Source organism: Amphiprion ocellaris, chromosome 21, assembly GCF_022539595.1.
Source record: "Amphiprion ocellaris isolate individual 3 ecotype Okinawa chromosome 21, ASM2253959v1, whole genome shotgun sequence".
Taxonomy (NCBI): domain Eukaryota; kingdom Metazoa; phylum Chordata; class Actinopteri; family Pomacentridae; genus Amphiprion; species Amphiprion ocellaris.
Genome location: NC_072786.1, coordinates 24044825 through 24069036, shown reverse-complemented (window position 1 = coordinate 24069036; position 24212 = coordinate 24044825). Strand labels below are relative to the sequence as shown.

General features: G+C 40.5%; 1 protein-coding gene across 19 annotated transcripts in view; it reads left to right on the top strand.

Moving 5' to 3' along the window:
- nav3 (neuron navigator 3) overlaps window positions 1-24212 on the top strand; it is a 534705-nt gene that overhangs the window by 377916 nt on the left and 132577 nt on the right. For all 19 annotated transcript variants that reach the window (XM_055006838.1, XM_055006839.1, XM_055006834.1 and 16 more), the window contains one exon: window positions 17946-18018. In XM_055006838.1, coding sequence (XP_054862813.1) covers window positions 17946-18018 — 73 coding nt within the window. The remainder of the gene's footprint in view (window positions 1-17945; window positions 18019-24212) is intronic.

Sequence of the window (24212 nt, the reverse complement as noted above, 5' to 3'; positions counted from 1 at the left end):
GGCCCACTTCGTCCATTTTTCCATGGTCTAGTTCTGACGCTAGCATAGTCAGCTTTGGTCACTTACTACAACTTCACTCCTCACACAATAAGCTGTGGTTGTCCATGAACCTATTGGAAGCTCAGTGGTTGTCCTTCCTTAAACCACTTTTGGTGGATACTAACCACTGCATACTGGGAACACCTCACAATACCTGTCATTTTGGGGATGCTCTTTTTCAACCGTCTAGTCGTTACAAAGTCGCAAAGATTCCCAAAGTGCTTATTTTCCTGCTTCCAACACATCAATGTCAAGAACTAACTGTTCCCTTGCTGCCTAATATATGTCACTGCTTGACTGGTAACATTGTAACCTGTCAGAAGTTTCCATGTTGTGGCTAATTGGTACACCTTGTAAATGCAAATGTAGGGTGGCACTGCCAGTGGTTAAAACTTGATTACATGCCTGTTTTTCCCAGTAGAGCTGGTGTCTGGTGTGTTTCAGAAAATACTCTGGTTGGTTTGCTAATTATTGCTGGGAATCTGTATCTTGTACTGGTCTACAGAACCATATCGACCACATATTCTGTCCCGGAAAGAAAATCTTCAACCGCCGAGTAAAGCCAGCAAAGATGATGACAAATTGTACTGACAGGAGTGCGGTACAAAGAACCCAACAAAGTCTGGTTCTGTTTCTTTCCACTGGGTTGAATGCATCTTTTCAATGTTTTTTAGCTTTATGGTAATAGAGGAGAGCAGAGATAGAAAATGAGGGTGATGTGAGGTAGCTTTGGAGGCTAGAGTTTAAGTTTTTCTGTCATATTTACCCCTAAAAATTATTTATTGCTTCTTTGTTCAGAATTTAATGTCCTTTCCCACCACATCTGTCACCATGGTCCTCTCCCCTCCTAGATTACCTGTACACTTAATGGACGGATTTGATGCGCTTTTCATTTTGGAATTTTAGATAAAGCTATCAGCTTGATGCATGTGATGTAAAACTATAACGGCATTCTGTGGATTAAGGACCTCACACTGGGTTTTTGTGCATCCCACTCACCTCGCAGCTCACTCTGCAATCCCTCTCCTGTGTAAAACCTCACGCCCTCTGACAGTGCAGTTTCTGTGATTGTACAGACATCTAAAGGAATTAGATGCGCACCCAGGTTTTTTGAATCAAGCGAGGGATTTTTTTCATTCCTCAGAAGAATCGTGCTCAAACACGAGAACGGCAGGCGGGGAAAGGCAGAAGAGGCCCATTCAGCAGAAAATATTAAAGCCTCGCAACACTAATCCTCCTCATTATAGACAGACATCATTAGCAAACCACAGAGCGCTTCCCTGCAATACGGATGACTGTGCAGTTTGACTTTCTGGATGTGTGTATATGCGTGTCTGTGTTTAGCTTCTAGCGACCTCAGCAGAGGATGTCAGGAAAAAACAAACACTTGTCAAAATCTTAGGTGACTACAAAGATGCAGAGATGCAACATCTGTCAGCAGAAGGGTGTCGAGGTCAGGGAAGAAGAAATTACATCAAACAACCTACTATGTTAAAGTCAGCTCTTCCCTGGTGGTTTAAATTTGTCGGACTGAATTTTAAAGTGTCATGGATCATATTTAGATCAGCTATTGGCAGCCTTGGCCCTTGCCCAATATTGTTGAATTTGACAGTGCAATTTCTTCGGTGGTTGATTTATATTGAGTGGGTGATTGCAGGAAATTGCGATACAGTTTGTCAAATTTTAGTGCACTACACATCGGCTAGATGGTGTGCTGTGCCCATATTTCAAGGAAACTAGTTTGCATTGCATTGCACTCTGCGGAATACAGACTAGCATTTAGCACAGAAAAGGTTTAACCGTTAAGTTTTTAGTCAAAAGAACTTCTTAAGGGGAAAAAGAAAGTTGGTGACATATTTCAGTCTGGACCAAAGTGATGCACTGATAGACCAACTTTGCAATGCCCAGAGTGATACTCACAGATAAAAATGAACAAACTGTGTAGTCAGCTCCTATCAATCTTTAAACTAAAGTGAATTTGAACTTGTGAAATCATTTGACTAGCAAAGTAATTAGTGTCTAGAAAAGGCATACAGTCAAAATACTGAACTAGTTCTTTGGCTTAAGAGTCAGGATTGGACTGAGTATGCTGCCTTTGAGGCCTAATTTAGTCTAGGGTTTCTTGGAGACCATAAAAGTCCACTTGTTTCATCTGGGCCCCATCTGTTGGCAGCTTGCACACCAGCCAGACGAGGGGACAAATGGTGCGAGCCACTCAGTAGTATCATCGTCACTGGCCTGACGCTTCATCATCGCTGCAGCTCGCTATTAATCTCTGCTTCTAATTGATTGTGTTCCTAATTTGAGTCCCTGGCCCAGGTTCCCGCAAGGCCAGACCAACTGGCATGTGACACGATTCCTCAGGTCGTTGATTTGATTACAGCAGCCTTGGCAGTCAGGCGAATAACCTATTATAAGAGTCAGTCGGTCTGGAAATACACTGACAAAAGGATGATGGGAACTCAGGGCTTCTGAAACATCCCTGATGTCATTTTGCATGCCCAGCGAATAGCAATGAGTGATCTAAAGGGGACACAGGCAGATGGCCAGTTTCTACTGCTGAAACTACTGCTATACAGAGGATACCATTCTTTCTCTCTTCTTATTCTCAGTATGGTAGAGAGGTGAGCTTGTGACCAGAAGGTTCTCATTTCATATCCCTTGTTGGATGTCAAAAACTGTATAAGTCATTGAGAAATGTCCTCTAAGACTGAAGTAGCAACTCAGCAAAGTCGTTTTACAACAGATTTACATCACGGAAGACGTTCGTCCAAAATGTCGAATAGAATTGAAAAACTTAAGTCACAAAGAACCCCAGCTGTATTCACCACCTACACCCTGCGTGAAAATGTGTTGTCTGAAAGCACCTTAAAGGTTTGGCTCCTGGCTACCTCTGATTCCATCAGCCTGAAAAGGGTGCACTATCCAGCCAATCTCAACACTCGGTTAATTAAAGAAGGTTGTAGCGATTGTAGGGAAGGAGGAAGTGGAGGTAACCGTCCACTGTCTGAAAACACCTTAAGGATTCACATGGATGAATAAATATTAAGTGGTGAAACTTTGAGATTCTTTTACCTGCTAGTCACTGTTTCTCCAAATTAGCTTCAATCCTTTACAGCCTACTAGAAACCTTTCAAATCTACCCTTTCGACGAGCTAGAATACTTTAAATATTGAAGGAAACATGCACTGCTGTCACTTTCATTGTGAAAAATTAGAGGTAATGATCTGTGAAGCAGATGGATACTCAAGTATTGTCCTTAACAATTTGCCTTTACTTTAATGCCCTACTGGCTTTGTGGTTAGCACTTTCAGCTAGCAACTAGAAGACCTTGGTTCGCGTCCTGGCCTTCCCGGGATCTTTCTGCATGGAGTTTGCATGTTCTCTCTGTGCATGCATGGGTTTTCTCTAGGTACTCCGGCTTTCTTTCTCCCACAGTCAGAAAACATGCTGTGGTTAATTGCTTCCTCTAAATTGTCCGTAGGTGTGAATCTCTATGTGTGTCTATCACAGATAGACTGGTGGCCTGTCCAGGGTGTCCCCTGCCTTCACCCTAAGTCAGCTGGGATAGACTCCAGCCCCCCTGCGACCCTAATGAGGATAAAGCAGTGTATAGATAGCAGATGGATGCAATGCCCTATCAGAGCCAGAACAACATATGATAAACACATGAACAGAAGCTTTTAAACATACGACTGTATTTTACATTCTGAGTGTGTAGAGTTCCAGAGGGGACATTTGGTGTTTGTCACTCAGAGACCATTTCTAATGCACTTGTGTAGCTTTATTGGGCAAAAATTTTGATTTGCCCTCAACACAGTATCCATTCAAAGCACAAGATATCAAATGACAGTACATATCATTTATAGTGCAATAGGTGTTGAAAATGGTGCATGATGAATCTGTGACAGTCCATGTTTGCACATCCAGAGGCAGCACCACAGACTTCTTGAGTGTGATCTAGTTTTTATCGTACGGCTGCTCAAGTGCCTCCACAGCTGTTACACTCCAGTCCCTCTCCCACTGTGTTAATATCGCTCCCTTCAGTTTTTAACTCTCGTGAGGCTTCTTTGTGGTCCATCTCTTCTTTCTTTGTTCCTCTGCAAACACCTTTATTTTTTTATTGCAAGCCAGAGGTGTGTGTTCTGGTGCACAGGTTGACCCTGTCATATGTTTGCGGTGTGAACGGAGCGCCCTGGGGCTCGTTACAGGCTCACTTGTAGCTCAATTGGAAGCTTTTAATCACTCATTATAACTGAACGACATCGGCAGATGTTCTGTTAAGGGAGCAGAGAGCTGGCTTGTTAAGTGGGCACAGTGAAGGACTGCTAACCTTTGATCAGGCTCAGCTTCTTTGCCTGCGACACACCAGCTGCACCCAGTCTCCACAGACTCTTTTCTAGTTCGCTGTGAATGTTGAAATTTGGGAGCAATAAAGCATGAATCAATCAGCCTTACCACTGATTCCATCTGTCTTTATCTGCTGAGAATAAAGCACGTGAGGAAAGTTTAATTCTTTGCCCTTGCGTCTTTTAAAGAGAGATATCAGAAACTGACTTCTTGCCTGTTTGTCTTTATTGCTTTCATCACTCTTTCTCATATGACATTGCTCAGTGTTTACCCAAGGACTCGTTGGCAGCTTATTCATAAGCACAGCACCTTGGTTTGTGCGGTTGCTTTAGCTTCACTCTCCTGCCTCTCTGCCCTCCATGAACCCAGCCTGCCTGGCATCCTCAGCCACCGGCAGCGTGACATTACATGTGTCACGGCTGCAGAGAGATCTCAGAGCATCACTCCTATTCTTCACTGCCTGAACAAAAGAGGCTTGAGGGTTGCTCTGACTTACAATTCAAAAAACCAACAATGGTGTTTTGTGTGTTCAAAAAGTCAAAGTTCATGACTTTTACCTTCCAAAGATGTGACTGAATGTATGCTGACTCAAACACTGCTGTAACTCCTGACTTCTGGTATTATGCTCTTTATGTCACCAGTTTTATACTTAACCAAAGGGGAAAAAGAGCAAAACATTTCCTGGAAGTTCATCTGATTTTGGTTATAGCACCTACACACTGCTAGTACAAGAGAATCTGTCAGATTTCATGTTTTTATTTCCTTTTTAACTGTGAGTAGAGGACATTTCCTATTGATTGGATTTAGTGAAGTTAAGTAAATATATGACATCTCTCGTCTCTGCTTAGGGCTCACATTGCAATTTCAGCATATAAAATGAGATTTAAGAAGGAATGTATACATTCAGCTTTCAGGCCATGAGTACTTTTACTGATAACAATCAGAATTTGCAGCTTACAGTCAAACTGTGTTTTCTGGGCTCCATTCGGCTTCTGGGTTTGTTTTTGCTCCTGTCACATGTTTCCCCACTGTTGGCTAATTTTTCACTGCAACATAAAGTCCATTAACTCTGAAGTCTGGTAAATTTTCCTGAAGACTATATGTCACACAAGATTAGTTTAAGATTGATGCAAAGTTGAAAATCTGACAATTATTTCTGTTTTTACAATTTCTAGTTCTGAGAAGTTCTAATAATTCCCTAAAAGATAACATGCTTTTCAAACCCTGTGGCAGGTTTGGTGTTCAAAGGGTTGTGTAAAGAATTGTGAGAAAAGCAGAGGAGCTACCTAACTGTTGGTACAGTTGAAGAGCACAATATATGGGATGTAAAAGTAAAGTAGCTGCTGTGCCTGATTTATCACCACAGACTGAGAAAGGCAGCAGAGGAAACGACATCTGACATTTAACATCTGGGAAAAGCTGGTGTAAAATCAGCACCGCTGTTTTATCGGACACCCATGGAGGAAGAGGGGTGGGTTCAAGCAGTGGGTCAAGAGAGAAACAGTGAGACAACGACACACAATGAAAATGCTCCACAATAGGTACAGTGGCATACAGACTATTCTCTACCAGCAAATGTAAGATCAGACACAAAAAACACTGTCATACATATTTTTAGACCATTTTGAAGTCACGAAGTTCATGGAAATGACTAAATTAGGGGGGAAAAGTCCACACAAACTTTTTTTTTTTTTCTGGAGGCAAATAGTCCTGAGGTCAATCTGAGCCCAAGGGTAAAATGTGTTTAATATTTGAGGAGAATAGGAGGATTAAACAATTCACAGAACATGGTGTGGACAATCGGGAAATGATGAATTTGGGGAGTTCAATATTTTAACTTTTTAATTTGGTCGCAGCAAAGCTATTGTAAGCAGTGATTTGATTGGTTTAACTGATGGAACGAACGCTCTCAATGAGCTGATTGGGTGAGGAGCAGGAAGTGGAGAAGCTATTTCCCTCCTTGCATCACAGCTGGTCAACACGTTATACAAGCAGATACCTCAAAAGTCAGCAGCTTAACCTCACTGACCCTTTAAGGAGCCTCAGACAGGACTGACAGCACAATCTGTCGCCTGTCAGCAGTAAAGCTATCCATCATACTGGAGACGTTTACCTTCAAACAGGACTGTAAGGGCATGTATGTGGTAGACAGGTGAATTATTCCCCTTTACCTGGTGTCAGTTTGAATGACGTCAAATGCTTACCATCATCCTCTTGCTGCTGAAAACATCCTCCGCTCGCTCTGATTTTTTTACTTTAATGTGGTCTGTAGCCTGAAGGTTAATAACGCCTCTGCATCTTTCAGCTGTTTGCAAACAACAAAGCCATCAGCTGAGAGGAGGTTCACTCATAAGTTTTTAGCTGCATGTTAGCCTCACTTGTTTAACTGGCATTTCATTAGTTTAGTGATCTGACTGCAGTGCATTTCCCTCCACTTTATTAATTTAGCCTGCTTATTCTTGCTAGTGAGTGACAGATTTTCCCCCTTCTTTTTTTTGTTTTTATTTAACCCCTGGCAGTTTTCAGTGTTACGCCCACAGAAAGGGTTGGCTCAACCCAGTGACCTGCAACATAATCAGAGGACATGAGGGCTGAACGATTTGGGAAATGTATCTAATTGCTTTTTTTTCCCCTACAGATTGTAATTTGATTTGCAGTGTAAGCAGTCCTGCTTCATTTCAGTGACTGCATTAGATTTAAAACATGCAATGGAGCGTTTGCACATGAGATAACATCGGCTTTCTCTCGCAAGGCATGAATCTGTAAAACCCCTGACATCATGGTTTAAAAGTGTATATCCTAAATTGTAGCCTCTGCATCTTACTAACTGCAAAATCAATTAGTTGTGTAGTAGACGACACCCAACATTCCACATGTGAAACATCCATCCATTATCTATACAGCGTTTATCCTCATTAGGGTTGCAGGGGGCTGGATAAAAAGACTTGAGTTCTTCAGTGGTGCATGTGTTTGTAATTGAGTAAATCAAAAGTTAACAGTAAAACTGTTAACTTTTACTTTAACATCAGAGCAAATATCCTACTACTCTTAACCGATGATGCAGTTACTTTAAGAGAAAAAAATTTCATATTGATTTGCTGTAGTTATGTAGCTGTGAGAGGTGTGGTAAGAGCTGTTTAATGTCTTCTCTGGTGGAGCTTTTTCAAGTCAGAGAAAATTGCTTGGGGAAACCTTGACAGAAAACCCTCGCTGCTAACTGGAAAAGTGGACTTTGAAATATGTGAGCACTTAGTAGGCAAAGAGGATCAATGCAATGTCAAGCAGCATTATGGGAACAAAAATCCTGTGGTTTAAGACTAGTAGTAGAGACTACAAGCTGGGATTTCATCTTTTGATTTTTTACTTTTTATTTGTTTCTTTCCAACTGCACAGAAGTTGCACAGCATATACACCCATCAGCCACAACATTATGACCAGTGAAGTAAATAACAATCATAATGCAACGTTCTGCTGGGAACCTTGAGTCCTAACATTCATGTCTATGTTTGACATGTAGCACCCACCTAAACATTTCAGGTCAAGCAACCCCCCAACCTCCCATGACAGCAGTTCTTGATGCCACTTTCCAACCTCAGCAGCATAATGCACCTCGACACACCTCAAAAACCACTCAGGAGAGGCCTGCGGAACACGACAGAGCTAAGCTGTTCACTCAGGTTCTACACTCCCCAGATCCAAATCTTACTGAGTATCTGTGGGGTTTATCAGGATAAACCTGATCTAAGTACACTACTGTTCAAAGGTTTGAGGTCACTTAGAAATGTCCTTTTTTGTTGTTGGTTTTTTTTTTTTTTTTTTAAGAAAAGCATTTTGTTTTCCAATGAAGATAACATTAAATGAATGATAAATCCAGTGTAGACATTGTTAATGTGGTAAATGACTATTCTAGCTGGAAACAGCTGATTTTTAATGGAATATCTCCATAGAGGTACAGAGGAACATTTCCAGCAACCATCACTCCTGTGTTCTAATGCTACATTGTGTTAGCTAATGGTGTTGAAAGGCTCATTGATGATTAGAAAACCCTTGTACAGTTCTGTTAGCACATGGATAAAAGTGGGAGTTTTCATGGAAAACATGGAATTGTCTGGGTGACCCCAAACTTTTAAATGGTAGTGTAGATCCCACCCTGCAACCCACAGGACCCACAGAATTCACTGCCACCATCCTGGTACCACAGGACATCTCCAGAGGTTCTGTGTCCATGTCCCACTGGGTCAGAGGAGTTTTAGCAGCATAAAGAGGACCAATACAATATTAGGAATGCGGTCATAGTGTTATCCCTGATGTATGAATAAAGATTTCTGTACAGTTATTTCATTTTATGACCAGTTCTGGGTAGCATGATGCTAAAACATTTGTAGTCCCAATGTAAGGATCCTCTTGTTTTCTAATTTTGCTAATGTAGGATTAGAGTTCGTTCAGCTGTAGCATAAAATGTGCCCAAAATCAATGAAAACACTAAATCTCATAAATCTGGATGTATGAGATTCAGTGCGAGGTTCACAGATTAAATGACAACTAAAGCAATCTTTGCGTGCGCATTGCATCACTTTGCAATTTTTATTCATTTTGTTTTACTGCTTCATCAAATGGAGTGATAATGAGATTTGACTCAAACAGTGAGAACAGATTTAAAGGGATTAAGCAGGAGATTGATGAGGTGACTCCTGGGCCTTTGTCATCCATGAAACATCTTTGTTTGACTCTTTCTCACACACATGTGGACACACACCACAAACCCTGCCTGTGCAACAGATGCACAAAGCCACATGGAGGCCCTCCAAGTTATTTGAAGTTGTAAACATTTGAAAATGAACCGCCATATAAAATTGAGACATCCAGCGCTTATAGGCTTGTTGCCATGCAAATCCTGTTTATACATCGTGTATTTGCTGACTGAGCTACAACTGTAGTTTCTGTAAAGCACAACGGACATCACAATCCTTAAAAATTATAGTTTTATTTACACGAATATGAAGTATGGTGTGATAAAAATCAGCTCGCAGCTTGTTTTGTCTCGGAGGCCTCAGCTACTCCAATTGAATCATTTCAGTTTGGTTTCCCAAAGTTTTATGGCATACAGTTTCATAACATTTAGGCTGCTGTGAATGCAAACATCGATTTTGTGAGACCAGATAAACCTGGATGTATGAGATTCAGTGCGAGGTTTACACTCTAAAAATGAACAATAACCGCAGATCCTTAGCTACCAGCCGGGGAAGATTTCAGACATGGGGGTAAGGGATTATGGGGACTGCCACCGTGATCAATATTGCATAAAACAGCTCTTCAGTCGATGCCAGATGAGAAGTTTTCTTTTTATTGCGGATTTTGACATGATGAGCGATGATCCCTGGATTAGGAGACAGGATCCTTTAACCCAGCCTCGCCTCTGCCCATCAGCTGCTCTAAATCGCTGTTTCATTTGATCCGTTTTGATTCATCGTCTGTCAGAGGCCGTCTGCTTTGGAAGACAGTGACAGGGCGGCATATAAGAGGAATCAGTGGACTGCTCAGGACAAGACCAGTGGGTGCACAAGTGTCAGGCCTCCGATGTGAAGAGAGGAGGTGATGGAGAGGTCACGGACAATGAGAGGGCTGGAAGGAAGGCTGACAGAAGTGAAGCTGTCTAAGCTGCCATGTCCTTCAGGTTTTGGCTGTTCATGGAAAACAAGTAATTCTCACTTTTCACACACTTTGGAATACAAGGCAGCTACAGAAAGCTGAGGGATTTGGCTTTGTATCCATGTGAACGGCACTCAGCTCAGCAGCAATGATTAATAGAGTGTATTCTGGCTGTAAAAAGCAGTTATGTGTCGCCTTCACATGAGTGATGAGCTCCGCCTCATTAGATTTCAAGTGCCAAGAGGAATTAATAGGCACAGAAAGTGTATATTCATCTTAACATTCTGCTATGTGTGCTGAATGGAGGAAAAAGGCAAATTTTGATACAGGGACTTGTGAGGAAAAACTCTTTTGTTTAGCTGTTATTGATTTTGATCTACTGGGAGAAGCATAAAAAGATGATATAGTGGATTCACCTGACTCATCACTAGACTTTGATTTCTGTCTCGAGCCAAAGAAAAGTCTAAAAAGATGCAGTGAGCACTTCATTAATTTAGTTTCCTTGAACACACAAAAACAACAAAGTCTCTAATGAGTGCTCCTGACCTCACTGCTGATTCAGGTTCCAGCCACCAGGACAAGACTCAGCTTTTGTTTTCATGTGGGTGTGAAGTTACTAATAAAACTTGATGGTATTCAAAACTTAAACCTCCTGTTAGGTTCATTTCTCAGGAACAGCAGTGATGTTCCTGGCTCATGTTTAATTATCCCAAAAAATCCCCATAAACACTAAATCATGTTTAACTCCATTACCCTCTATATGGTGTTCTTTACCTCTGAATGATCGTGGTTCAATGAGAATCATTCACTTGTTAACATGCTTGCATGTTAAAACTTTATGTATTGGAAAGACCTACATATAAAATACAATAATTTTACATGACATTGTTTTGTTGTTTTTTTTTTGTTTTTTTTTTTTTTAAATATTTTTACATTGTTGGATTTTTTTTCTTTTCATGGAATCGATATGTAAAAAATCTAATTACAGGCTTTTTAATTCATTGGAACTAATCACATTTTGTCAAATAGAAATATTTGACACAATAAGCAAAGTTTTTAAATTCAAAAAAATTGAGTAACCGATGAATCGGTGAATAGACATGCATGTCTATAATTTAAAATTAAATTTAAAAATGTAGATATATAGAAAAAAGTGATTTTGATGATTTAAAGCCTGAATTTAGTTGGTTTTTCCACTGTATGAAATACAATGAGCTTCAAAAAGTTGACAATCCATAGATTCATTCTGTTTTCATAGTTTCTCCTTGGCAGTAATAACTTAAACAACAAAAATGTTTCATTTCTATTTATCTGTGTTTTTCATATGTCTCCTACATTCAGATTACTGCAAACTCAAAGTGCAATTATAGCGATTATATTCAACATTTTAAGACTTTTTGGAAACTCAAGCACTTTCAGTATCTTCAACGTGGTCTATTATGGGATGGCTACACCGTTAGCTGGTAGGACTGTCGTAGCTGATGTTAGCTCTGGTGCTAACAGCAACATGTTTTACATTGAGGTGATACCATTGGTTTGAAGTGATGCGGTGATCAGAAAACTCTTTGTTGCACAATTTGCACACAACCAGGCTTTTATCCAAGCTGCCATCAGGAAGATTTTTAAAAAACACTTTCCGCCTAACAGGCTCAATGTGGTCACATCTTCCTTCATTGTTCACCAAACTTTCTTGTGGTTGACGTCACTCAATGCGTCCTGTGGATCTTCTTTATGGCTGGCAAACAGACTTAAGGTTTATTAGCGCCACCTACTGGGCTGAACTGTGCATCAGCGTTACTAGTGTGCCAGAAATTAGGGAACTGAGAAAGATGCAATTAAATACATGTTGTTGTTTTTTAACATGTTATTTTTTTTGTTAATTTTTCTGTTAATTTATTGAAATTTATGGGTAAAAGTCCCAGTGCTAATAACACAAGACACCTCTTCTGTTCAGGGTGGGTTTCAAACTATGCAAAATGAACCATTTTAATTTTATATTGATTACATTAATCAAGCCAAACAGAAGAAATTTCATTCCCAAAAAATACTTTTAACATTTTATTTCCTTTTATATATATATATATATTTTTTTTTACTTTAAAATGGGTCAATTTGACCCACAACATAACAGGAGGGTTAATATCAAAATAATACAGATTGGAAAGAACGTCAGCAGAGTCAACTGAGTCACCCGAAGCCTTTGTACAAAACGGCTCCATTTGTGAAGCCTGAGTCATCTGTGTTTTTGAAAAACTGACTTAGGGATTTGAAGTGGCATGTATTTTTCCAGTGGATATGCAGCATTTTGAGCAAAACCCCTCAATTATGTAGCAGCTCTCATGCTACGAAGCGCTAACGCCTGCTTTTCCAGTCCCGTCTTGAAGGAGGTTGTTTGTTCTGTCCCGTAGGAAGTGGTAATTGAGGTGTTGGCCCATTTGTATTTGACAGTTGCATCTAAGGGATAACACTTTCCAATTCCAGCCATCATACATCAGTCACTTGATACCATTGGAGAGGCCCAACGCGCCCCGACACACGTTTCACAGGCGAGGAGGGACTTGAGGGAATTAAGCTGCAAACATGCAGATGTAACCAGTGTCTCATTTTGTGTCTCACCAAGACTTACTGGAGTGGAAAGAGAACGGAAACGTGCTAATGTGCTGGAGAAATTAGACTTACCCAAAGGAAATTTAAAGTACAATCAGAAAAAAAGATGAGTCATGTTTTTACAAAGAGCGTTATTATATACATGCAATCTTTTCTGTGCAGCTCAGTCTTTTCATGCTCCAAACGGCAAAACCCGCTGACAGGTTTGAAATGAAAACTTGAATTACACCATTTATCATAGCAAGAAGCTGCAAAGAGGTTGTCAGCTTTCACACAGCCTCTCAACTAATCATGTGACAAGAAGCTCTGTCTGTAGAAAACGCACTCAAAACATCACTTGTCTCATTTTTAAAAAGAAAAAGCTGCCAAAATAGTCCAGTTGCACCAGATGTCAACAAGCACAAATTCAAACTAAGAAGCTATGACTGACTGAGCTGCAGCCGACAGTCATATGACCAAAATTCTGTGTTCGGCTGAACTGCAGGATGTGTTTACACAGAGCAAAGAGGACAAGTATGGAAGCAAATTACAGAGACTGAGTGGAAAATGAAACATATTTGAATAAAATAAACACAGCATTGTTCAAAAATGGTAAGCAGAGCAGGTTGTCAATAAGTTGTTGGAAGATACATTCAACATGGTGAAACTTCTAGAGTTGATATGCAGACTAGCGGGAAAAATATGGAGCTAAAAAAGACAGTACAGATTGTTTTTTAAAAAAATTGTCATTGAAAATGGCATTAAAATTTTGAGTTTCATGTCTGCTGTGAGAAATTCTTTTTTTACACTCATTATTTTATTTTTGATTTTTTTCTTTTAACAATGTTTCAAAGTTCTATTTTCAATAACATTTTATTTTCAATGACATTTTTTTCCCCAGTGACAACCTACACTGTCTTAGTTCCATGGAAAAACACCAGGTTTTTAGAAATTGAAAAACACAAGTCGTAAAATATCTATAATAGAGTCACCATTTTTCCCAGCTTTAGTAGCACCTGTGCATGCTTTAACAAATGTAACAGTTTTTTGTTTTGTTTTTGTTTTTTTTTAGGATATATGGTAATATACTAGACTTGTCATTTAGCACATTAACAATGTCTAGACTGGATTTCTGATTCATTTAATGTTATCTTCATTGGTGGGGAAAAAATGCTTTTCTTCCAAAAATAAGGACATTTTTAAGTGACCCTAAACTTTTGTGCAGTAGTGACTATTAAGCAATTTTAGTCTTGTGAGACTTATACATGTAAGGGTATATTCAGTTTGTCTGCTCAGTCTTGTTATGTGTTTACCTCCTAAAGTAACCTCTCCTCAGCATTCATTGATTTTAAACATGACTGTGGAAGGCAGGTTGCACCAGACTGCAGTTTCATCTCAGTGAGGCTGGTGTCATTCAGCCGTGGTACAAGCTCTTCTCCGCTCCGCTGCCTGTGTTAGCTGGAACGTGATAGTTTGATTTGTACTGTGGCTCTGTAGATTAAACATAGCTTAACAGAAACTGATCATCCCAAAAACTTAGCAGCCCCCCCTCATTATTGCTTCGTGGCAAGTTTCCTTCCCTCTGTGCATGTCGTACATGTGCCCTCCTGTCACTCCTCAAACTGCGCTCCCTTTTTCCTGCTTTAAGTACTTCATGATTTGGTGAAGTGCGTCTCATCAAAATGCCCTCTCGTCAAATTGCTTTTAATGGCCCGTGTGCATGCGTCTGATGCCAGCCTGCGTCGGAAAAATAAATGATGTCGGTTTCTGTAGGAGCTGTTACAGGATGCCACAAAGCCAAACCGCCCACCAAACTAGCAGTTAAACATCGCCAGAACCCTGCGGAACATTAATGCCCCAGCCGTCATCAACGCCTTCAATCATTATTCCGCTTGTTTACGTCATTTTAGAGTTAATGCAGACTAAAAACAAACAGTGGTTTCGTCTTAAAGCCTCAGAATTTCTGCTGGGAGTGAAGGCTTAGAGAGAGGAGGGTTCCTCAGTGATGCTGCTCCTGCTTTTACTGACACAGATCTGTCTCCAACTACAGAAATTTACTGCATGTTTATTAGTTCACTCCTTTTTTGTCTTTATCAGCCATTAAACCAGCCTTCAAACTGACACATAAACAAACGCGCTGCCTGTGGAAAAGATGCAAAGTGCCTCAGCACCGCCTGGGCTGTAAATATTTGCAACTGAATGAGTCTAATTGAGTTGTCTCTTGATAAAAATGGCTGTTATCATGCGAGTGTTTCTGATTGCATATCATCTGCACCTATAGGCAGTTTGCTTTGGCAGACTTTAACATTTTGAGGACCCCTACGTCCAAATCCGTCCTCATACTCAAGTCTAATTACCAGCCGAGGTAATGAGCATTCTCACATGCTGCTCGGCACATGTCTGTCTCATGCACAAACTTCTGAGAAGTGTGTGTGGGATAATCAAACAAGCCAACACCGGGGCACACGTGTCAGTCTGAGTGTGCAGCATGTGGGGACGGAATATGGAACCCCACATGTGAGGAGGTTTTTGGTGCCTGCTGTGCGAAATGTGTGCGGTGTTTAGAAGTGGGAGGTTGTGAGTTGTGTCGGGCGGATGGGGAAGCGCTGTGTGTGAATTCTCATCCCACCGGTCTCCTTGTTGATACAACCAGCAGAAACATCTTGGTCTCTGGAGAGAAAGTGAGTGGCAGGGAGGTGCTGCTCTTCAGCTACTGCCTTTTGAGGTGCCGAGGTTTGGTGTGGAGGATGAGGTTATACTGGGCAGTGTGATGCTGAGAAAAGATCATTTGTCGTCAGTTATCCTTTAAATCAGTAATAAATGAGTTAAAACTAGTTAAATTAGGTTTAATTCTAACATGTGCAATATTTATGGAATTAGTGTTCCCACTAGTGAAGTCAACTTTTTAAGCGGCTAAATTAAATCCAAGTTACAATCTATTGCTTACTCTTCACACTGCAATGCACGCCAATCAGCCACAACATTAAAACCACTGATAGATTAAGTAAACTTGAAAAGCACTCAAAGCGCAGTACTCTGCCAATGCTGCTCATTCCCCCATTCCCGGAGGAGGTGACAATTATTGGTGCGGAGGTTTCGTGTGAATGATTGACGTGGATGAGTTTGTCTGCGTCGGTGAGGGTGGGATGGAGTTTGGCAATATTTTTGAGGAAACCTATAAGACTCTGATCTTTACTTGGCATGCTTATATCTCAAATCCACCCCAGCATCCACCTGTAGCCTCCAAATCCACATTCAGACATGCACAACTACACATATTCTACATACTATCCCATGTGAGCTAACTGAATCTATAGAACAGTTTCCATAAGGACTATTTCCTTGATAGAAGGTAGTTCCAGTGGAATTGTACTACAGCTAGTATTTTTGTTAGGTAAACTATTCCTTTATGTTTGAAGTCTGTAATGTTTTGATGGATTAGCCCAGAATTGTTACTTCACTAGAGAATGGTGGAGTTATGTGACGATCGGTGTACGATTGTCTGTTAGCAGCATTACTCAAAACAGACTTACGGATTTGAATGAAATTTTCAGGGAAGGTCAGAAATGACACAAGAACCAAGTGATTAGATTTTGGCAGTGATGCAGCTTATAGTCTGGATCCGTGGATTTGTAAGATTTCTGTATCATTGCAAGATAGCGGCACAGCATCACTGTAACTATGACAACAAGGGAACGCTACATCAGCTGCCTGCTGACGATCACATGATTGTGATCCTACTACAAATCCACTGCTGCGGACTTACTGGGACTTATCCATCAGAAATAATACAAGGAACAATTGATTAAGTTGTGGGAGTGTTTTCGAGCCCCAGCGATTCCCGCCACCCACTACATATTTAGGTCACATGATTCGTTATCCTTACAAAAGTACACATGCATAAGACACGCCTGTGTTCAGCACAAGGTCCTTTTGATTGTTGGTACATCTATATTAAATGGACACATTCTATGTTGCCGTGATTTCTGCCACACGTCTTTTTTTTAGAGTACTGCGCTCTTATTGCTTTTCTTGTTTAGATTCTTTTTTGTACTCTTGAGAAATGACAGGTGTATGCAACACAATGTATTGATTCTCTCTACACAGTTGGATTACTACATATGGTCAAATGAGCACAGATGTGATTTTCAGGCAGTTCTTATGCTGAATGAGAGAACCATGTAAAATCATGAAATCTTTATTTGGGTTATGTGTCGCGGTCGTAAAATAATTATGGAAATGTGTGCCCTTTCTATCGTTCAGCAAGTTGTAGGTGAGTCAGCAGCACTAGGTTCTCCTCAGATCCTTTGTAGTGTTCCCTTTAATTAATATGTCACTGTTACATTGAAGCATCTTATGACCACACATTGCTTTGCTTTGTTGTATTTTTATTAAGATGGGGCTAATTCCTCTCTGAAAGACATATTATTAAGCCATTAAAGACAGTACAGTTCAGCTCAGTGGGACTAAGAAGAATCAGTGATTATCCAAACAGCCTGTGTGCACATATTACTCATTATACTGGTGCTACACAGTCTCCTTCTCGCTAATAAAGAGAGAAAGCGACACTGAGGAAGGGAACATTAAAAAGAGAGAGATTCAGAGAGCTTGGTGGGAGTTACAGCTCATGAATCATCATTGCCCGCTGGACGTCTGGCTGAGTTGCCCAGCCTGCCCTTTGTGTGGCCCTGACACTCTGCGCTGTAGCAGAGCAGTTTGACCTCTGACCTCGTCATAAAAGACCTCCTGAGGGGCATTGGCAGCTGGCCACCATGCTAATGAAGCCACCCGTTAGCCGCTGTCAGGGAAGGCAAAAAAAACCCCCTAATAACTGCAACCTCAGTGGGCCTTTGTGAAGCTGATATGAGTTTACATAGGTGGCAGTTGTTGACTATGTTGTGCACCACACTGACCTACACAGCCTGAGTTTGTCTCGAAGTTTGCGCCAAAGTTTGCCTCTCTTTTTTTGTGGGTGTGAGTGTGTGGATGTGAATTCAAAACACATTTACCTCTTATGTGGGTCTGTATGTTAGTGCTTTGGATTCCACTGTCTGGCATTGTGTGTACTTATGGGTGTGTGCCCCCCTTTGAATGCATGTACGGTGGCGACACTGCAGCCAGCCCGGCATGCAGCAGGGTCCCAGGGTCGTGCGGGGGTCGGGTAATAACCACACAATGATGTGCTTTATGGGTAATAATGCTGATCTGCCCCGTCCTCTGAGCCCTCTGCCCCGAGACATTTGGGCTCATTGAATGTTAAGCATCGTCACATTCTTGCTGCGTCTGTCCTTTGTGCTGACTGTCTGCCGTCTTCTCCGCAGATCGAGAATGTGGATGCCTGCCTCAGTTTCCTGGACGCCAGAGGAGTGAATGTACAAGGGCTCTCAGCAGAAGGTAAGAAGAACAAACAATACACAATTCAAGTCATTAAACTCCTAACTGGATCAATAGAGCAGCAGAAGAGGGATCAGTCTGTTGTATTTCTTTAATTTATAGACCTGCATCACTTGAACCTCTGAGGGTAGGTTTCCACATCTTCACAGTGGCAAATGTCTTCAGAAAACTGGTTAAAGCCCATTTCCAAGACATACTATTATACTTCAGGGCAATGGAATTTACCACGTTGGTATCATGACAGGATGCACAGTTTCTCCATCTTCCAGCTTTCACTATGGCAGCGCAGGCAGTCATTAGGGCATCAAAGTGGATTGTGGGAGGATAAAAACTGCAGGGAAGGATTGTCCTCCTGGCCGTCAGGGTTCGCAGTACAAGTTTTATATGACAGCCGTGCTCTGTGCTGGATGACTGTGCCAAATTGAATGATAAAATAATCTTACAAGGCTTCCAAATGATATGTTATGGTTGTGTTTTGCACTTGATTTTGACTGTGCAGGAGGAAGCCAAGATTCCCTCAGTTTTTTCACTGTTTGTGGAAAGTCCTACTGGTGAGACAACACATGGTGCATCCAGGCATCCACCATGTGACACCTGCTGCTCAAACCTGACGCACCATGCAGATAGAAGCAGAGTACACTAGCATGCACTGATCTGGAGAGCAAGTTGTTGCGTTCCTGCATCTCTATGCGTCTCCACAATAAGAAAAAACAGCTCTATTCACTGCCTTGTGGCAATGTCTTTTTCAGAAAACCCATGTTTTATTTTTGTTTGTTTTACTTTTGAAGTTAGCGAGTCCCTAAAGTAACATTTTAAATAACTTTAAGCTTCTCAACGAACATATTTAAGACAAAGGAACTCTTTGCACATCCATTTCATCAGACAGGTGCCTGAAAAAGGCTGAGAATATCCAAAAATTTCAAACAGACTCTTCAACACTGTCGAACTTGCAAAAGAGACACATTTATTTGCATGCTAGACCATCATCAGGTTTGCTGCAAAGAGAAGCCATCTTAAATAGGGAGCAGCAGAAACTCCACAACCAATCACATCTCTTATATTAGGAAGGCCTGATTCCCAAACGTCACTTTACTGAATGACAATTGTCAAAAACATGTAGAAAGTTAGAAAACACTCTGTATTGTCAATAGAATCCTTGAAATTCAACTCATAAAATTTCAATTTGCCCATAGTACATACATACATTAAGATAAATTAAGTGAATCCCCATAAATGGATCACCCAGGCTTCAAGAGGCCATTGCAAATGAAGAAGATACACAGAATAAGCAGACATTATTTAACATAACATTTAGGAAAGGTTAACATCAATAATGAATTGCCTCAATAATAAATTTTCATATGACCCTCCAAGATGCCTCCAGAAATCGATGCAGCATTAATGCATACATATATTTATCTGGAGCTGGACAAGGATCTCCAAAGAGTTAATCATAAGTAAGAAAGGACACAGAAAACAATACCACACTGAGTATTGTCTGTACATATAATTTGAAAGAAATCACAGGAAATTCAATCTCTTTAAAACTATCTTCCTTATAAAGTTCTAGCACCAAAACGTTGAGAATAAATGCATTTTTGAAGGTTAGACAGTGTCTGGCAGGAGTTCAAAATCAGTTAATTATATTATCATTTGATGAATATCATAAATTACAGTTTTCATTTATACTTCTCAGAACATATTTTTGTTGTAACTTCTGGCTGTGGCCTGGAGCAGGATGTCTGTGTCTTCAAGTTCAAGCGTATGTTCACATATACAAGCACTTCTCAGTTACTGCAGCAGAAAGTGTCTCCAGCTGTTGTTGAGAACCTGTGCCTGCTCAGACCCCATGTTGTTTCTGTTCCCCGTTAAACATTAAAGAGGTGAGTTTGCCCTTGACCTCTGCAGCAGCAGAAATAGTCCAACAGCCTGACACACTGACCGACGGCTCTAAATTCTGTGCCTCCCAACTACAGCGCTAAAAACAGCAGAGTGATGCGCTGGGCCTGGAATTTCAAAGTGGGTCTGTAAATATACGGGCTATTGGGTTACTCTGCTTGTTGCTGATGCATTTCATCACTGCCTTCACTCAACCCATCTTTCTCTCTTACTGTACATGTGCTATGGTTGGTTGTGAGCTCAATGAGATGGCCTCTCATGTCTAATTGAATCAGCCCAAGGCTTTCCTGGCATATGCAGTCTTTATTATGTTTTTACAAGGCGTGGGAATAAAATAAAGTGAAATGTTTGATGTGCATACAGGAACCTAGAACGTCCTTATTGTAACAACCTCCCTAGAAGTCCCCTTGCATCTCTCTGGTGGGAGCCTGTAAACTAAAGTTCTGGAAAAACTCATCTTACTGAAGAATGTTTCGGTTCCCCCACAGACATTTCCCGAGGGAGGTTATAGGCCATAATCAGATCAAGTCCGCAGCCTTTTTTTTCCATGCAAGGCTAGGAAACAATGTTACGGAGGAGTATGACATTGGCATTTGTATCAAGGGGCTCGTGATTGAGAAGCACTGCAGATCAAAAACCCAGTTAATCAGAATCTGATGAGAGGAGGATTAAAAAACTGACCTTCAGTGACTATCATTGATATGTATGAATAGAAGTAAAAGAGAACCTCCAAACTGTTTTTTTATGTATCACTTTTTACACTATGTATCTAAAGAAATACTGCCATGAAATTCTTACTGACATTCATAGTCCAAAGAGAATTAATCCTAACAACTCCTGATTTTACATCTACCACTGTCACAAGGTCAAAGCTTTTCTTCTGCTGGGAAAAATGTCAACATCTACAAGATGGATTAGTGTAGTGTCATACCATGATTGTTCAGAGGACAAATCCTCATGGCTAGCTTAAATTGAAGATTTAGTTTTTTCCTTTTTATTTTAACAGAATAAGGGATGAATCTAAACAATTCATTTTCTGCCAGAAAAGCAAATTGACTTTTGAGGTTCATTTTATTTGGACACATTGTATATGTTTGTAAAATGCAGCACAGAATGAAATGAATGAAATGGAAAAATTATTTACATATGGAAATGCAAAACTGTAGACTTAAATTGGCAACGCCAACATGATAAAATAAATGAAAAGATCATTTATTATTCAAGTTATTCGTGCAATTGCAGAAGAAATCCAAGTTTCTGTCAAACCCTTTTACAAAGTGGAAAAAATTGGACTGTATATTAAACAAAGTCCAACATACACTACCGTTCAGAAGTTTGGGGTTGGTTAGAAATGTCCTTATTTTTGGGTAAAAAGGCATTTTTTACAATGAAGATAATATTAAATGAATCAGAAATCCAGTCTAGATATTGTTAATGTGGTAAATGACTATTCTAGCTGGAAACAGCTGATTTTTAATGGAATATCTCCATAGAGGTACAGAGGAACATTTCCAGCAACCATCATTCCTGTGTTCTAATGCTACATTGTGTTAGCTAATGGTGTTGAAAGGCTCATTGACTATTAGAAAACCCTTGTGCAGTTATGTTAGCACATGAATAAAAGTGTGAGTTTTCATGGAAAACATGAAATTGTCTGGGTGACCCCAAACTTTTGAATGGTAGTGTAAGTTTATTAAAGAAGGATGTAAACAATTACAATATTGCTAATAATAAGTGTTAACTTACAAATGAAGCTGTGGAAGATGTTTATAAGTTTGACCTGATTATGGCACAGTATGAAAAGTTACAAAACCACCAAAATGATTAAAATTGCTCATTATGATGACATTGTTTTCGGTTTTGCAGTGATTCAGTCAATAGTCAATTCAAACTTTTGAACGGTAGTGTATATGAGGACTAAACATTATACGTTATAAGCATCCACACTCTAAGAACACGGTGCAAGCACTGCTCTGCATAGCTGCAACCTCACAAGTTAGTCCTGCTATAAAGACGGAAACTCCAGCTACTAAAACTTGCGCTCACACTTGACCCCTTTGCACACAAAATATATCAACCCAACAACACACAAAAGTTTTACTACCTGAAATGTGATAATTATCTGCAGGAAGTTCAGTCTACCGTTTCCAGCCTTAAAAGCAGGTGTAAAGCTCAGAAACACACATTTCCTGCAGCTGATAATGGGTTACAGTGAGGGCTCCCTGCAGCAGGTCATTAAAACCTCCTTCCACTGCAGGGTCTCTGCACTTGAGACCACAGCAGAACCGGCTCTTATTGGCTGTAGTGCCAGCAGGCAACCTACACAATGACCCGCTAACCACAATAAAAGCCGTCTTGCTTGATCTCAGTGGGTGCAATTTTTAAAAAAATAGGTCTGATTTCATTAGCGCCCTTAAACACTCATCTGTGTTGGATCAGCAAAGGCTACACACTTGTTCTCTGACCAGAAGGTGAGGATAAGGCTTTTAGAGGAAGTTTAGCGTATTGCCTGTCCTTTGAGTGCACAAAGCAGCTATGAATAGAGCTAGAAATCAAAATATAACAGTACAACAATAAAAAACCTGACTAGGAAATCATAAAACAAATGAATTTTAAACAAGTGTACACAAGAAAATGTGACGGAAGCAAAGATGTAACTAGGTGTAACAGAACAAACACCTGCTGAACAAGTACTGTCTGGATATTAAACCCAAGAAGGTCATTGAAGTGGTAATAAGAGACTAGACACTTTATTGAACATCACAGAAAGTCCTTTTTCATGCAGCCATCCAGTTGTATAATTCCTCTTTTTGTTGAATGTCAAATGTTTAATTTTTCAAATGTTATTTAAATATTTTTAATTACATTTTTTAATTTAGTTGGGCAGCTTCCACAATATTTGCAACAAAAGAATTTCCCTTTGGAGATTATTGAAGTTCTTATCCTTGAAGACAGAATATTAATTAAGATATCCATCTTCTTTGTATTGCTTAGCCTCACGAAAACCTTTCTTTCACCTCCTCTTTGACTGATGAATCACTAACCTCACCAAATAAAAAAAAAAAAAGACAGAAACCACATAAACCACTTTAAAGGCCTCCAGAAGCAGAGGCATATTGCCATTGAACATGAGCCAACCAGCAACACATCTTCTACTGCTCCAGAGCAGCAAGAATCCTCCAGCTTACAGTAGATGAAACAACTGCTGACAAAAATGTCTAATGGGAGCTTTACCTAGGTGCTCTTAGCATCTCAGGGAATCCAGCTATCCTTTTCTCTACCATAAGTTCTCAGGAAACCCTCAGAAATTTGAAAAAGGTGCAACAGAAAGCAGAGACAAAGGTTGTGAGAGCTTTACAAGAAATGTTTAATGGACACATAAAAGTCAGGAAGAAACTCCCCAGTCTTGTGACAGTAGTGACTTCTTCCCACACTAAATCCGGCACACATCCTACTTTTTAAGCACAAAAGCTTCTTTCTTGAACATTGTGCAGCAACACTGAAATAAAGGGAAAGCACTCAGAGAGCACAGTACTCCGCCAATGCTGCTTAGACATCGAATGAGTTCTAGTGGATGAAATCTTTGAACAAGCTGTGGTCCACAGTGGTGGATTTGTAGTAGGATCACAATCATGTGATCATCAGCAGGCAGCTGGCGTAGTGTTCACTTGTTGTCATAGTTACAGTGACGCCATGGCGCTATCTCGCAGTGACACAGAAATCTTTAACAAATCCATGGATCCAGACTATAAGCTGCATCACTGCCAGAATCTGATCACTTGGTCCTTGTGTTATTTCGATACAAAGCAGTGATCTTGGAGTTCCAGGGCTCCGATTGCCTGACACATCAAATGCACTGCTGACTTTGACAGCGAGGGCAACTTCTCCTTTGGGACTGATGAAGTGTTATTCTTCTTTTTGTCCTCCACAGTATCATTTCAGTTATTTTTGCCATTTGCCAAAAGTTTCAGGCCCCCAGCAGCTCTTTGGTCGGCTGAATCTGCAACACAGTCTCTCCCTAAAGCACAGAAAACGCTGCTGTTCAGATTCTCTCAAAGGCCTCGTATAAATTACCGCCTCTGGGTGTTTGGAAAATGGAAAACACCCCCAAGAGATTAATCTTCTCTAACTCTCGCAGCCTCCAAGCAGCATAGCTATGGATGGCTGGGGAGACTGTTTGTGCCTCACTCACCAGATTGAAAAATGGAGTAAAAGCCCTGCGTCAGCCGCTGCCATCCTTCCCATGCCGCTGTGTGCCAGCTCTCACTGAGGCTTTCATATGAAATGTCCATTTC